Source organism: Sphaeramia orbicularis, chromosome 17 (genome assembly GCF_902148855.1).
Source record: "Sphaeramia orbicularis chromosome 17, fSphaOr1.1, whole genome shotgun sequence".
In the NCBI taxonomy this organism is placed as follows: domain Eukaryota; kingdom Metazoa; phylum Chordata; class Actinopteri; order Kurtiformes; family Apogonidae; genus Sphaeramia; species Sphaeramia orbicularis.
The window spans coordinates 29,819,853-29,835,768 of record NC_043973.1 but is presented as its reverse complement, the minus strand read 5'-3'; the positions used below and the strand labels follow the sequence as shown (position 1 = coordinate 29,835,768).

At 36.0% G+C, this 15,916-nt stretch overlaps 1 protein-coding gene across 1 annotated transcript in view; it reads right to left on the bottom strand.

Moving 5' to 3' along the window:
* The window catches only part of ghrhra (growth hormone releasing hormone receptor a), a 103,753-nt gene that overhangs the window by 39,035 nt on the left and 48,802 nt on the right, over nt 1-15,916 (bottom strand). Inside the window, exons 4-7 of the mRNA XM_030159384.1 lie at nt 15,254-15,354; nt 14,793-14,890; nt 8,581-8,713; nt 302-455 (exon numbers count right to left, since the gene is read on the bottom strand). Coding sequence (XP_030015244.1) covers nt 302-455; nt 8,581-8,713; nt 14,793-14,890; nt 15,254-15,354 — 486 coding nt within the window. The remainder of the gene's footprint in view (nt 1-301; nt 456-8,580; nt 8,714-14,792; nt 14,891-15,253; nt 15,355-15,916) is intronic.

The following is a 15,916-nucleotide window of genomic DNA, read 5'->3' as shown; positions in this document are numbered from 1 at the left end:
CATTTTCTTTTGTTTACAATGTGCACATTTTAGTTGGTGACCAGAATTTTAAAGATCATGCAAAAATGAACAACTTTTGAATTCTAACCTTATTTAAATTGTGAAAAATAATATGAAGTTTTTTACAACAAAGTGAAAATTGTGCCTAAAAGGCACACTCGGATACCAGAGGGTTAATCATCAGAAGTAAATGAAATGTGTTAAATGGCAAGACAGCTACAAGACTTTTCAATGTACTGTCAGTTTTACGAACATTGATTTTTTTTTTTTTTTTTTTTTTTTTTTTAGTCCCCCTACTCACCCCATCCAATCAGGATGTACCACCAGAAGTATTTCCTCTGAGACACAAAGGTTAGAGCGAGCAGCGTCTGCAAATACATGCCCTCCACCAACAACCAGAAGTAATTGGCCAGGATGCTGAACTGGAAGAAAGCCACCGCCGACTTACACGCTGTCTAGGAAAAGAAAAACACAACAAATAGATAGATTTAGTACATCAGACACACAGTCACTTCTGGAAGCGTCATTATATAATATTGATCTGACGCACTGCTTCAAAGGAGATGCTATTACCTGTGCTGAAGTGGAAAGACAGTGGGAGACATGAGTGTTTTGATGCTATTTACAAGTATCTCTGACTTCACAAATATATTCAAAAAATCCAACTGTACTATATTAAGCGCAAACTTTTCATTGTAAACATGATCAAATAAACCTGCAGATTTTTACTTTAGGTATAAGAGACTGTGACTCTATACACTCGGATGCACTCAGACCTGGTCCATGGGCTCAGACTGTGCAAACCACGATGCGACGTAGGGAAAACCAGAAAACATCACGCTGGGAAATGAGAGAATCATTTAGAAGAATTGATAACGCTTTGGGTGTACAATTCCAATGAAACTGATCAGTTGGAACTGGTTTTAAGTTGGAACCAGTTTTCACTTCCCACCCCTTCTGCTGACAGGTCACACAAGTATGTCAAGGCAGCGAGAGAGAGGTGGACTGAGTCGCTCAGTGAGGGAGGTATGAAATGACTTGATTAGTACACTTTTTTAATGACACACTTTTTAATCTTAAAGTTTTAGGTAAAGTATGAATGAATGAATGAATTTATTTATTTTTGGTTTTACATCAATCATTATACTCAGTACATCAATCGTAATAAACATAAAAACCAAAAAAAGGAATAGGCTAGAAACAAAAGCTTATTTTTTTGCCTATCCTTTTCAACTAATGCACTGCTTACATCAACTTAAATGTGTACAGCATCGAGCATTCACACCATAATAATAATAAATTTTAAAAAATTAAAAATCAATAACAAAAACACATCTACCATCTCAATTCAATATTTCTGAATAATTTAAAGTACTCTTTTTTTTTTTTTTTTTTTAACTTCGCCAAAGGAGTGAATAACTTAAATGCATCATAAGGTCCATTCCATAACTTCACACCCACAATCCCAGTCCATCTAGACTTCACATTTGTCCTCACTTTAATCCACTCACACACACGAAAATCTCTGAAATTCGAATTACACTCTCTTACACTCTCTATACTATTTTTATCCTTCATGTTCCATATACCTATTTAGAAACAATTCTTTTCCTCTTTTTAAATATATATTTGTTTGTACTTTCCTTTATCTCCTGTTCTAGATTGTTCCACACAGTCACTCCACAGCTTGTTATGCTCATACATTTTCATCGTTGTTCTTACTTTATGTTTTTTAAAATTTAGCTCTCCCCTTAGACCATATCCTCCTTCTCTTTCAGTGAACATTCCCTGGATATTTTTTGGCTGTAGATTATTTCTTGCTTTGTACATTATCTGTGCAGTTTTAAATTGAACCAAATCCATGAACTTCAATGTGTGTGATTTTATAAATAGTGGGTTTGTGTGTTCGCTGTATCCTGCTTTGTTTATTATTCTTATTGCTCTTTTCTGTAGTTTGCATATGGGCTGTAGAGTGCTTTTATAGATGTTTCCCCAGACCTCCGCACAATAGAATAGATACGGTAAAAATAATGAAGAATATAGAATGTGCAATGAATGTATCGAGTCTTTTCAAGTCCTAAGGCTGAAGTCCGAGTGAAGTCAGAAATCACTGGTGTTTAAGTCCAAGTCGAGTTGCAAGTCGTTTTACATTTTGTCAAGTTGAGTCTAAAGTCATCAAATGAATGACTCGAGTCTGACTTGAGTCCAAGTCATGTGACTCGAGTCCACATCGCTAGTTAATATCTTCAGTCAAATTTTTGCTTTTCACAAATTCATCCCACGGGCCGAACTGAACCCTTTGGTTCGCCGGTTCTAGCCCACGGGCCGTATGTTTGAAATCTGTGCCATATGTCATTCCGTTTGCACACTACACAGACAAAAAAGTGTGGATTTACCCCATCAATGAGGTAAGATCCTTCCTTTGGGTTATGTGATTATAATAATACCCCTAACTGATGCAGTCAGTGACATCTCATTTCTTTAACAACCATCAGTTTGATAGACAGAATAAAGATTGGACAGTGTTTTAATAGAAGAATCTAATGTGGTGTGATGAGTCCAGAACATTCCAGAGTGATGGACGCATCAGGGTGAGGAGAGAGGTGGATGAAGTGATTACCCATCATGCCTAGTGCCTGTGGGTGCAGCATTATGATCTGGGGTTGAATCAGTTGGTCAGGTCTAAGTTCAGCCACATTATGTGTCCAAAAATGAGCTGAATCTGAATATACTGAATGACTGATCTTTTGTTGCAGACATATTCCAAGATGACAATAGGCTCAGATTATTAAAGAATGTTCCATGAGTGTGAGACTTCACTTTCACACATAGATTGGAAACCAGAGTCCAGACCCAGACACCAATGAGAGTCTTTGGGATGTGATGGAGAAGACTTTACACAAAAAAAAAAACAAAAAAAAAAAAACCTACAACTATGAACAGAAATACAGGTTGTGACATTTATTGGAACACTGTATAAACCAGGGGTGTACAACTCATGTTAGTTCAGGGGCCACATACAGCCCAATATGAGCTGATTTGGGCTGGAAAATTAAAATAATAACAATAACATATAAATAATATCAATTCCAAAATTTGTATGTCTAACTTCTGTGTTTTAGAGTGAAATTATATTATCAAAATGTTTACATTTACAAACTAACCTTTAAAAAAATATTAAAAAACACAAACAACCATGAACAAAATGTAATTTATTATGAAAAAAAAGTGCAATTTTGACAATTTATGCCATTATTTGGCCTCAGCTTCTCATTTTCATATGTTCATTACAACTTACAGTGGATCTACAAACACACAAAACATTTAATAACAGCCAGAATATTAGTACAATTACATTGAATTGTCTTAAGACATTTCAGGTTGTTTCCCATTTTTTGTTAAAGACTAGTCTGTAAATGTAAACATTTTTGTGTAATTTTACATTTTTCTACACAAAAACAAAGAAAAATTTGTGGTTTTCGTTATGTATAGTTTATTATGATTGTATTTTACTGGTCTGACCCACTTTAGATTAAACTGACCTTTATTTCAACATCCTTGATTGTTAATTTCTTCAGTGGAATTTTTGCATTTCACTATAATTCATCCAGCGGGCCAGATTGGACCCTTTGGTTGGCCGGTTTTGGCCCCCGGGCTGCATGTTTGACACCCCTGGTATGAGCATCATGCATCATAAAGGATGTCACAGCAAATGATGTATTCCATAATATAATCTAAATGTCATGTGGGACTTTCTTGTTTCTCTAGTTGGGCTGTATATGTCGACTCTAAAGATACAAAAAATGAAGTAGCACTGCCAACATAAAATAAACAAAATAAAGTAAGTTGTGATAAACCAGAATCCAGTACCTTTTGCTACAGGTATAAGTATAAATTAATTTCAAACTAAAAAAAACACATCATATACAGCTGTTGAGTTCACTAATCACAAGAGTAAACTGTAGAAGACTGTACATAAGAAGAGGCTGGAGCTTCTGTGATGTCATCTGTTGGTTTTTGGATTTGGACTTTAAACCGGTGGTATGTTTTTGGGGCCAGGGGCTCGTTTCTGCGCTCACTCATTAAATCATTAAGCCCAACGCAACGCATTTAATGCATTTTGCACTATCCCATTTCTGGGCTCACTTACTAGTTTGTTAACCCCAATGCAACGCGAGATGCATTATCCAGTTTCTGTGCTAGTTGTTAAAAGTCTGCGCTAGCTAAGTATCGTGTTATATGGCTGATTTTAACGTGGACCTTGTAGGTCTACGTTAGAATGAGGATACATTTTTGTAGCTTCATTTCATGTATTTGCTTTGAAATATTATTTACATTTGAAAAAGAAATTTTTTAATAGAAGTTTGATCACATGTTTGATGATGTCAGATTTTTCTCCTGGACATTTTTGCGCTGACAAAAAAAAATTTACTGTGTGAGGTTTGAGCCGCTCACTGAATTTTGTTCTCTGTTTTGATTTATGGATAACCATATATTACTTCAGGACATAGTACAGCAGAGAACAGAGTGGGTGTGGCTTTGAGAGATGAATGAATGAATGAATGAATGAATGAATGAGAGTGGTTTTGGGGGCAGAGCCAGTGAACCATGTGTGTGTGTGTGTGTGTGTGTGTGTGTGTGTGTGTGTGTGTGTGTGTGTCAAGGTTATTATCGTTAACAAAAACTAACGAAATGATGAAAACTAGAATTGTAAAAACATTTTCATTAACTGAAATAAATAAAAACTATAATTAAAAGAAAAAAACAATAACTAACTGAAACTGTATTGTGTGTTTACAAAACTAACTAAAATTTGTAAACATGGAGACTAAAGTTGGGAGAAAGCAGCAGAGTCCTGTCTGGGATTTATTTGAATGTGACGGAGAAGAAGAGAAAAGATATTAAAAAAACTAAAACTAAACTAAAACTAAGCATTTAGAAAATAATGAAAACTAATAAAAACTAGCAAACCTGCTCTAAAAACTAATTAAAACTAACTGAATTACAGAAAAAAAAGTCAAAACTAAATAAAACTAAACTATAACGAAAAATCCAAAACTATTATAACCTTGGTGTGTGTGTGTGTGTGTGTGTGTGTGTGTGTGTGTGTGTGTGTGTGCGCGCACATGTAATGAGGTATGAGTGAGTGGATGAGGGAACAGAGCAGAGTTCAGTTTTTCTATACAATCTGTTTGTCCTGTGTTGTCTGTTTGTCGGCGTGGTTACAGCCACCAGTAACCGTTTAGTGTTCTATTAATAAAGTCACCAGTGTGGAATAACTCAGGTCATCCTTAGACGTCCAGCCAGACGCATGATGCATGTATATAAATAGCCTATAATAATTCTTCATTCTAACCATAATGCTGACAGATGCATTAATTTGGGGAGAGAGAAGTGTGTAAGGGGGAGGGGAGTAGAAAACTGAAGAATGAAAATAATTCCATTTCTCACATCGGCCCATGTGGGTCTTGTACAAGTATGCAAATTTATGGCAAATAAAATTGGGTAATATATGTAGGTCTAAATGTCATCGAGAAATAAATAGAGAAGAATATTGACAAATTGTTCCACAAATGTGTCATACTTAAGTTGAACATTTTCAGTGCTTTCACCTGGATGACTGATGATTACTGACTGTTACAGGAATGTAGTGGTTTTATATTCTTGAAATGGAAACAGCGGGAGTGGAGGCATTTGCATTCATTCACCCACATATAGTTGTAAATAGTGAGCTAATGATGGTTTAGCGAAAGCCAAGAGACGGATTTTGCCTTCGCTAAGCTGCCACGTTCCCTGACCGTGACCTGACCCATCATTAACTCACTACTTGCAATGAAGGGTGCCCTAATGGGTGCATACAGTGTTTAACCCAGAAACGAACCCCTGGTTTGAGTTGAGTTTGGGACAAAATGTCTGAGCTGGAGAAGAGTAAATAATAGTCGCTTTTTCATTGGACATGTGCGCAAAAGTTTACTGATATTTACTACATGTTGAAAAAACAGAAGTGCGTAATGTTGATTTTTCCATGAACTTCCTAAGACCCAGCTATGCCCACAACTTCTAACCTGTATCCACTGGGCCCCCTCCACTGCTCTATGGGCCCCCCACAAATACTGGGCCCCATGAATTGGTCATGTTTACCCCCCCTTTATTGGTGCCTCAGAGGAGGAAACAGCTTTGTTGTGTCCATCTTTATCCTCCTAAGACCCACTGTCCACATTTGTGGACAAGAGTTTCACAACTGTATACAAAAAAAAAAGAAAAGAAAACCGTCCACCACAAAGGACATTCTATAAAAATTTTAAAAACTGCATCTGAAAAAACTGTTGCATCATGATGTTTCCAATATAGGAACATATTTAATAAAAAACAAAAAAGCTTGTACTTTGCTGACATTTCCTGAGTCTTAGGAGGTTAAATCACAAATGCAATGATTTGTTTATTTAATATCACAAGATGACACAAGAAGTCATTCCATAACCATAGCGACAAACATAAATATCATGTTGATTTACAGATATATTCATTATTACTACTATATATTACCCCTCTATCCCGTACTAAATTAGAAAATAGGACCAATGGCCCTGTAGCTTACCGGCACTTCCTATCTGTTATAATGGGGAAATTTTTCAAAGTCGCACCAAATCCATAATGAGATCCGGATCCAAATAATATCCCTAAGTTTTGTTGACATCATCATAAAGAAGCTGTATACCAAGTTTGAAGTCGATCGGAAATGTAGTTTTGGAGAAGAAGACGTTTGAAATTTTTGTAACGGACAACAGACGACAACGATGACGGAGGCTGCATGACGACACTAGCTTACAGCCTATCGGCTGGTAAGCTAAAAATGATTCAGTTTCCTGGTGTGTCCACACATACCGCACCATGTGTCTTTTAAAACTGTTCTTCTTTGCAGGTTGTAACATCTGTCAACATTAGTTTTTTTTTGTTCACATTATTCAAGTTGTGGACAAAGGTCTTTCCATTGCAGTTTAGCGCAATATACCAATTTCGCTACGCCTGAAAAACCACCTCTTGCCTGAGCAAAAGCTTTTCATCGAAAATTGAGAGTTTTGGCAAAATTGTTGTTTTTCCATTAGGCAAATTTTTATGCGCAAGTTATATTCCCACAATTTGAGGATCAATGGAAAAACAGCTATTGATGGTTAATGCTGAATGTTAGCTTAGCAACATGATAAAAACACAAACTACATTAAACATGTGAGTCACTATATCTCATGAGGTATGACTACAGCAGAGTTGTCTGTCATAAAAAATAAAATAAAATGATAATAAATAATGAACAGAAATAAATTATTCATTGAAAAGTACTGAGGTCCCAACTATTGGGTTAAAAGGAAATGTGTGTCATTGAAATCCTGACATCAAAATCCTCTATTAGGCTAAAAATCCAAATTTATGATGATCTACAAAAGAATATGAGTAGATGTTTTATAAGGCCTAGATGAAGAAAAAAAAGTGACCAGAATGGCCCCTAAGAAAATAAATAAATAAAATTAGTGACTTTGTCTCTTTAGGCCAGGGGCGTCAAACTCATTTTAGTTCAGGGGCCGCATTCAGCCCAATTTGATCTCAAGTGGGTCAAACAAGTAAAATAGTAACAGTGAAAAAAGTACAATTATATTATGATCAGGTTTACATCTACAAAGTTTCCTTAAAAATCTGAATAAAAGGAACAACTTGAATTGTCTTAAGAAAAACAAGCGCAATTTTAACAATATTATACCTCGGTTTATCAGTTTATCATTTACACATGTTCATTACAATCAGACAAAACATTTAGTAACAGGCAGAATATTGACAAAATTGCATTTACTTTTCTAAAGACATTTCTGTTTGTTCATTTTTGTTCCGGTTATTCACAATTTTTGAAAAGTATAGTTTGGCAATGTAAACATTTTCACGTAATTTAACTTTTTTTACACCTAAAAAACAAAGAGAGAATTTAGGGTTGTCACAATTTATAGGTTATAAGAATAATATTTTACAGGTTCTGACCCACTTGAAATCTAATTGTGTCTGTATGTGGAATCTGAATTAAAATGATTTTGACACCATTGCTTGTTAATATATTCAGTGTAATTTTTGCATTTCACAAATTCATCCCACGGGCCGGATTGGACCCTTTGGGGGGCCGGATTTGGCCCCCGAGCCGCATGTTTGACACCTGTGCTTTAGGCAATGGATGTCAATTAGAGGCAGCATCTAGTGGCCATCAGTGGAATTACACTTTAAGATCTTTCTGAACTGTTTTTATTTTGAAGCCTCACTTAATAAAAAAAAAACACATCTGAGAAAACTCCACCTACTGTATTTTTCCACCATGAGGTATGTATGTAAACTATATGTAGTTTGTACTGAGGTTGTCATTTTTATTGCAGACTGATGAATGGGTTTTGCCATAAATAATGGGTGCTATTCATCTGTTTGTCACATGTCTTCCCCTCTTTCACTCCTCTTTCCTGTCTAATTTCCATTGTTAATTCAATAATGGAGCAGATGCAGGATTCACTTAAGGACAGAAACATTACCATCTAATTACGAAGCGCTCACCGTGGACATGGAGCAGTGGTCCAAGGTCTCATCAGCAAACAGAACAGTGTCTTTAATGAAAACGGCGCTGGCTCTCAGGACGAACGAGGAGAACAGGTTGATGTGGATGTAGTTTCTGGTGCAGCGGAATTTTCTACAAAAGGACGAAGACAATAAAACATGCATTTATATAAAACAGCAGCATTAACATTATAAGTGACCACAGGACGCCATGAATCTACACTCACATGTCTGTTTAATGTCTATTCTATAAAGACCAGATATTCTGTCATAACCAACTCTTCTCCACTCCGGAGAAGAATGAAAAATCCCTGAAAAGAACGCACTGATTTGTCTCTTTGCTGTTTAATGCAGGTCAGGTAGTGTTTGGTCAGTTTTTTTTTAGCTTATTTGCCGGAGGAAAAAAAAAAAAACCTTTCTTTAATAGAAAAGGGCGTGCCACGAATGAAGGAGCCTTCTCAGTGGATGTGAAGTAGACACTTATTAAAGAGGATGGTGTGAAGATTTTTAATGTCTATTACAATGGACGTCAATACTGGAAAAATGTATAACAGCAACATGTCTGAACAGTCTTAAGGAATCTCTGTGTAATTAATTTGGAAATGTTTTTAAAAGGAAATAGTCGATGGAATTATATTTACTGTCATTTAGACTATACAGACTGTATAATTCCTCTTTATAATCATAGAATTATAAGTACACACAATAATATTTTGCACACTTATTCATGTATATTTTCTTTACTCTTATTATTATTATTATATTGATAATATTTGTCTTGTACAGGGCTCTCAAACTCATTTTCTTTCAGAGCCCACATTCAGCCTGATTTGATCTCCAGTGGGCCGGACCAGTAAAATAATAACATAATAATCTATAAATAATGACAACTCCAAACTTTTGTCTTTGTTTTAGTGCAACCCCCCCCCCCATTAAATTATGAAAATACTTACTTTTATAAACTATCCAAACAAAAAAGATGTGAATAACCTGAAAAAACTGAAATTTCTTAAGAAAAATAAGTGCAATTTTAACAATATTATGCCTCAACATCTCATTTCTACATGTGCATTATGGATTGGATCTACAAAGACACTGAGGGACAGGTGGAAAATTGTTAAAATTGTGCTTAATTTTCTTTAGACATTTCAGGTTGTTCATATTTGTTGAGGTTACTCACATTTTATTGTTACAGGATAGTTTGTAAAGGTAAATATTTTCATCATTTAATGTTATTTTTTACACTAAAACAAAGACAACAATTTGAAGTTGTCATTATTTATAGGCATAGTGTAATATTTTTTTTCCACATCAAACCGAGAAGAAAATATGCAGTCATTATTTCTTGTAGGTTATTCTGCTATTATTTTACTGTAGATCAAATTGATCTGTATGTGGAACCTGAACTAAAATGAGTTCGACAGCCTTGACAGTGGAATTTTTGGACTTTGCAAATTCCTCCCACGGCCGGATTAGAACCTTTGGCGGGCCGCATATTTGAGACCCCTGGTCTAGTACATATTGTACAGCCAGTGTGTACTGAGTGAAATTCTCTCTCTCTCTACTAGACTTCATTACTATATTCTAATAAAAAACTGCAGTTGCACATTTTGAATTTTCCCAAAGTTGTGCTGTGTTATACTCACTGTTGTTAGACATGGTCAACATGAATCCAGATTAAAAATGGGAAAATTTACACCTATAACCCATAACCTCCAGTGTGTAAAATTTCATCCTATGTAAATGGATTTATTGCACTTAAAGCAGCAGTGATTGTTACCTCCGCCAAGGAGGTTATGTTTTTGCCAGGGTTTGTTTGTTTGTCTGTCTGTCTGTTTGTTTGTCTGTCCGTTAGTGTGCAACATAACTCAAAACTTATGGACAGATTTGGATGAAATTTTCAGGGTTTGTTGGAAATGGGATGAGGAAGAAATGATTAAATTTTGGTGGTGATCGGGGGTGGGGGGGGCCCACGGGGGGGGGGGGGGGGGGGGGGCACTGATCAGCCTTGGCGGAGGTCTGCGCTCTCCGAGTGCTTCTAGTTAGTTTTAGCATCACTGGGCAACAAATAACAACTTATTCATTCATTCATTCCTTCATTCATTTTCGGGACCCTCTTTATCCTCATTAGGGTCACGGGGGTCGCTGGAGCCTATCCCAGCTAGTTATAGGCAAAGGCGGCGTACACCCTGGACATGTCACCAGTTCATCACAGGGCTGACAAATAGAAACAAACAATCACTCTCACATTCACATCTATGGGCAATTTATATTAACTGATTAACCTAACAGTGCATGTGTTTGGATGGTGGGAGGAAGCCGGAGTACCCAGAGAGAACCCATGCAGACACAGGGAGAACATGCAAACTCCACACAGAAAATGTGAACTTATGATTAATATTTAATTCAATTCACAAAGTGGCATAACAGTATACTGTGAGTAGGCGACGTAGAAATATTATACAATATTTTTCACACACATACGTTTGATCATGTATTTCACAGCTGTCAAACATGTGGCCCGGGGGCCAAATCCAGCCCAACAAAGGGTCCAGTCTGGCCCCTGGGATGAATTTGTGAAATGCAAAAATTACACTGAAGATATAAATCATTTTAATTCAGGGACCACAAACAGACCACTTAAATCTGCAGTGGGTCGGATCAGTAAAATACTATCATAATAACCTATAAATACTCACAACTCCAAATTTTTCCCTTTGTAAATGTAAACATTTTCATGTTATTTTACTGTATTTACACTAAAACTAACTAAATTTTCACAAAAACACAAACAACCTCAACAAATATGAACATTTTGAAATGTCTGAAGTGTAATTTTAACAATATTCTGCCTGTTATTAAATGTTTTGTGTATTTGTTGATCCACTATGATCTGTAAGTTGTAATTTACATGTGTAAATGATAAAGTGAGACAGAATATTGTTAAAATTGCACTTAGTTTTCTTATGAAAGTTTTATTTGTTTATGTTATTCATAGTGTTTTAAAGGATAATTGGTAGATGTAAACATTTTCATCACATAATTTTACTTTTTTTGCTCTAAAACATAGAGGAAATTTGGAGTTGACATTATTTATATATTATTATGTTATTATTTCAATGGCCCACTTCAGATCAAATTTGGCTGAATGTGGCCCCAGAACTAAAATGAGTTTGACACCCCTGATGCATTTGATCATTTTAAAAAAAACTAAGACAACTTTAGATTGAAGAACGCTCATTTTTAAAGTACTGCTCCTGCTGTGGTTTGTGTGATCCAGATGTGTGTCGAGGAGTGAAAACCAAGGAACTGAGAAGAGGTTTATAAAATGCAGTTTCCATTTTAAAAGACTGCACTACCGGCTGTGATGTAATGGAGGATTTACTTTTAGTTATTGTTACCTTGTGTGTTCCCTCTGTTGGTTCAGTTAACACCTTGTTTCGTTACTGTTATTTTGAGCACAGTTGACATCTTTTATAGGGTCTAGGTTTTGTGTGTTGTGGGTGCATTTTTACTACCTACATGTTTGACACTTTAACGCTGTCTCCTCATTGTTTTACAGCTTGATTCCCTAAAGCACCATCTCTTTTCTATAAACAGCATGAAACAATGTCAGGTTCATCTGTTTTTATATTTAATCTTTTGAGGAAGAAGCTGCAGAGGGATGGTGTATATTTCCAAATTCTCACATATTTTTTCTCTCTGCTTCCCTTTCGGCTTCTGCAGCTTTAAATACTGTTCAGTTCTAGGCAACGATACTTGTTAACATGTGATGTGAAAGCTACGTGAAGTCATTTATAAGAGACGAAAACATCATCATAGCCTGTCTGTCAAGACTGTTTCTAATTGTAAAACCTCATGACTAAAACACAGGCGATGCTCAAACAAACTCATGTTATGACTTCAGACATTTTACTATTGCATGATACAATGACAGAGGTTATTTTTGTGGACTAGAAATGGCACTTCTAGGTACATAGTGACCCCTAGAAGCCTTAGTGTCTCACATGATTATATCAGTATTTATGCTTTATGATATTTATACCATAACTGAGATACTCATTAACCCTTTCATGCACAGTGGCCACTACAGTGGACAACTGTTTTACAGCTTGGATTTTGTTATTTTAATTCCAAAACTGCCAACACAGTGGACGCTCATGCATCATCCCAAACATTGCAGTTCATATAATTACTGTAACTTTGCTGTTCTTCATAAACTTGATGTGCACTAACATGTTTGAGTGTAAATCAGTTGCTTGTTGTTGTTATTAGACTGTAATTAACAGTTTTGTTGTTTTTTTTTAAACAAAATGATGACAAAAGTAGCACTGGGCTTTTATGGGTTAAACAAAAAACATATTATCTCCATGGAGTGAGTAACGACCAGTATTAGAGTATGTTAAAATGTGAGAAAATATCAGATTAGCTACATTAAAAGTGTTTTTATTTCATAGTTTTCACACAGTAGATCAATAAATAAGTTTCTTCATTTCGAAAATTAAATACATAGTGTCCTGCTGAAAGGAATTTTTTGCAACCCCATGAAAAATAGGTAAAAAAAAAAAAGTCAATCGCATTGTTTTTTTAATGCCTAGAGGAATAAAAACACTTAGGAAAAAAAAATTAAGGCTCTCATGAGGCTAATTAAGGCTCTCATAATTCATGCATGAAAGGGTTAAATCAGTGTTTTTCAACCTTGGGGTTGGGATCCCACATGGGGTTGCCTGGAATTCATATGGGGTCGCCTAAAATTTCTAGTAATTGATGAAAAAAGGAAATAAATTACTAATAAAAATATTTTTAAATGATTCAATATATATTTCATTATAATTAAAACACCACACATTTTTCCAAGTAAAAATCAAGTTCAAATAAAATGCAGGATATAACATCTGAGAGGGCATATTTTGATTGACTCGATCATGTGACCACATGCGTTACTATGGTTCAACCTGCCTGGACACAGTCGAAACTGGACCAAACAGAGAATGGAAAGATGTCTTCATCTGCCTAGCCCCACTAAGATATATCCAAGAGAAAAATGTCTCAGTTTTAAATGTTTGGGGTCGCCACAAATTTGTGACGCTAAAATGGTGTCACGAGCCAAAAAAGGTTGGGAACCGCTGCATTAATTGTTGCATGAGCATTGTAGGTTTTTTTAGTGCTGGGCAGTGATTAAAATTTTTAATCGTAATTAATCATGTGGATTTCTGCGATTAATCACGATTAATCGCATAGTTATATGGGGGGGTGTTGCCGGCATCAACAGCATGTATTGCCTTTCAGTGATATTTCAGACTGGAAGTACTCCGGTGATAAAAATAATTCCACATTGCAGTGCTTCCAAACAACTGTGTCCTTCTCAACCCCACCATCTGAAGACATTTAAAATGAAAATGTCCATGCGAAAGAACGCTACTTTGTCCACACCAGTTTATTTCCGGTTGTGAGTGATTGACAGGAGTCTTAAGCCCACTAATAAGTACTAATAATAATAAGCCCAATAATATGTGATGTTCAGTTGTTAAAAGCAAGCAAAGGTGGTTGGAATAAGTTGCACTAACGTATGTTTTGTCCTTGCGGTGTTCCCGTAGCCAGTTCAGACATAAGAAGGAACTAACAGACACGTTTCTTTCACTCTGTTTGTATGGCCCCAAAAACGTTTGCCTAAGAGTATTTTATGTTCAGATGTTGTAAGAATGAATAGTATAAATATCTCTGATGTGAACCTTTGCTGCTGGATAAAAAGACGTTGTAAATCTTAAATTAATCTGTAAATGCTAATCATTAGCGTGTGTATGGATTTTCCCATTGAAGTTAGCATCGAGCTAGCAATCTTTTTCCCATTCATTTAAATGTATAATGCCATGTAAATGTACTAAGGCAATGAACAGAACTGAGACATATTTTGTATGTATGTTACAGTTTTACAGTGAGTCTACAGTAAAAGACTTGGACAGACGTTTTGGGCGTCCGGCTTTTCTTGGTAAACCTGTTGTCTATCTGCTGAGCTAATCGCGACATGCACACAAGCAGTGGCAGAAGAATAGGAGTTAGAATAAAACGGCATTAACGTGAGATTAAAAAAAAAATTGTTGGCGTTATTTAATGAATGTGTTAACGTGGAAATAACGTGTTAACTTGCCCAGCTCTAGTTTTTTTTTGTTTGTTTTTTCTCCAGGTATGTGTGCATGTGTCTCTGGTCTTACCTAAAAGCTGTGAACACCACAATAGCCGTCATTAGAGAGATGAGAGAGGTAGCATAGCCCACAGTGTAAACCTGTCTGAAGGTGGAGAGGTAACTTGTCTACAGAAAAAAAAGAAAGGAGACGTTAAAAGACAGTGAGTACACTGTGATGCCATCAGAGACGCTGATATTAAATCACCTGAATAGTAAAATGCCGCACAAAATATCACAAAACGTCAGGAATTTTTATACGATTGTCATGGTGAGTATTTGAACGCTCCGTGTATTAAAACTGACTGAAACGCTTCACACTGTAGCACTGAAGTGAACAGATCTGAAGAAAAGGACACATTCTTATATAAATGTCGATGTTTATTCATAGAGAAAAAGAATCCCCAAAAAGGTCTGAACTGATTAGGAAACAGCATGGGAGGAAGAAAGGTAAGTGAGTGGTATGATTACAACCTGATACAAAGTGTGTACCTCAGATTCAGGCTCACTGTCGTCACTGAAAACACAGGCCTCTTCATACGGCGGGTACATTTCTGACCAGCCGTCGACAGTGCAGTTCCTGTAAACGTACCCTGAAGAAGAGCATAAAGGTTAGGGTTTGATTCAACCTCTGTCAATACTGCAGGTATGTCATAAAATCAATGTAACCCTCATGTACGGTGTTCGGGTGAGTTTATGATGATAAAGTGCTTTAGCAGATATGTCTGTTTATCCTTAGTAATAGCATCACCTTTATTACTGACACCCTCAGACCCTCATCTATCATGTGTATCAATAGCTTTTTTTCACAGAGGTCGACTCATGCAAGTAAAACATTAGAATGAAAGCAAAATTGCAAAGAACATGCTAGTGTTTTGTGAACCTGAATTCAGATTAACATTCTGTTTTATTCAAGTTACCCCGCCCCCCCCGAAGGTTGGTTGGTTGTTAACACTCCAGCAGCATAACTATTGCTTGAATTCATACTAAATTGGGTTTATAGATTGCCAGTGACCCAGAATAGATGTCATTACATTTTGGGAACAGTAGGTCAAAGTTAAAAAAATGTTATGATTTTTTTTTTTTTTTTTTCCATTTACTTATAATGAGCAAAATTTCAAATGTCTGTAACAGCAAAACTATTAGTTGAATTCA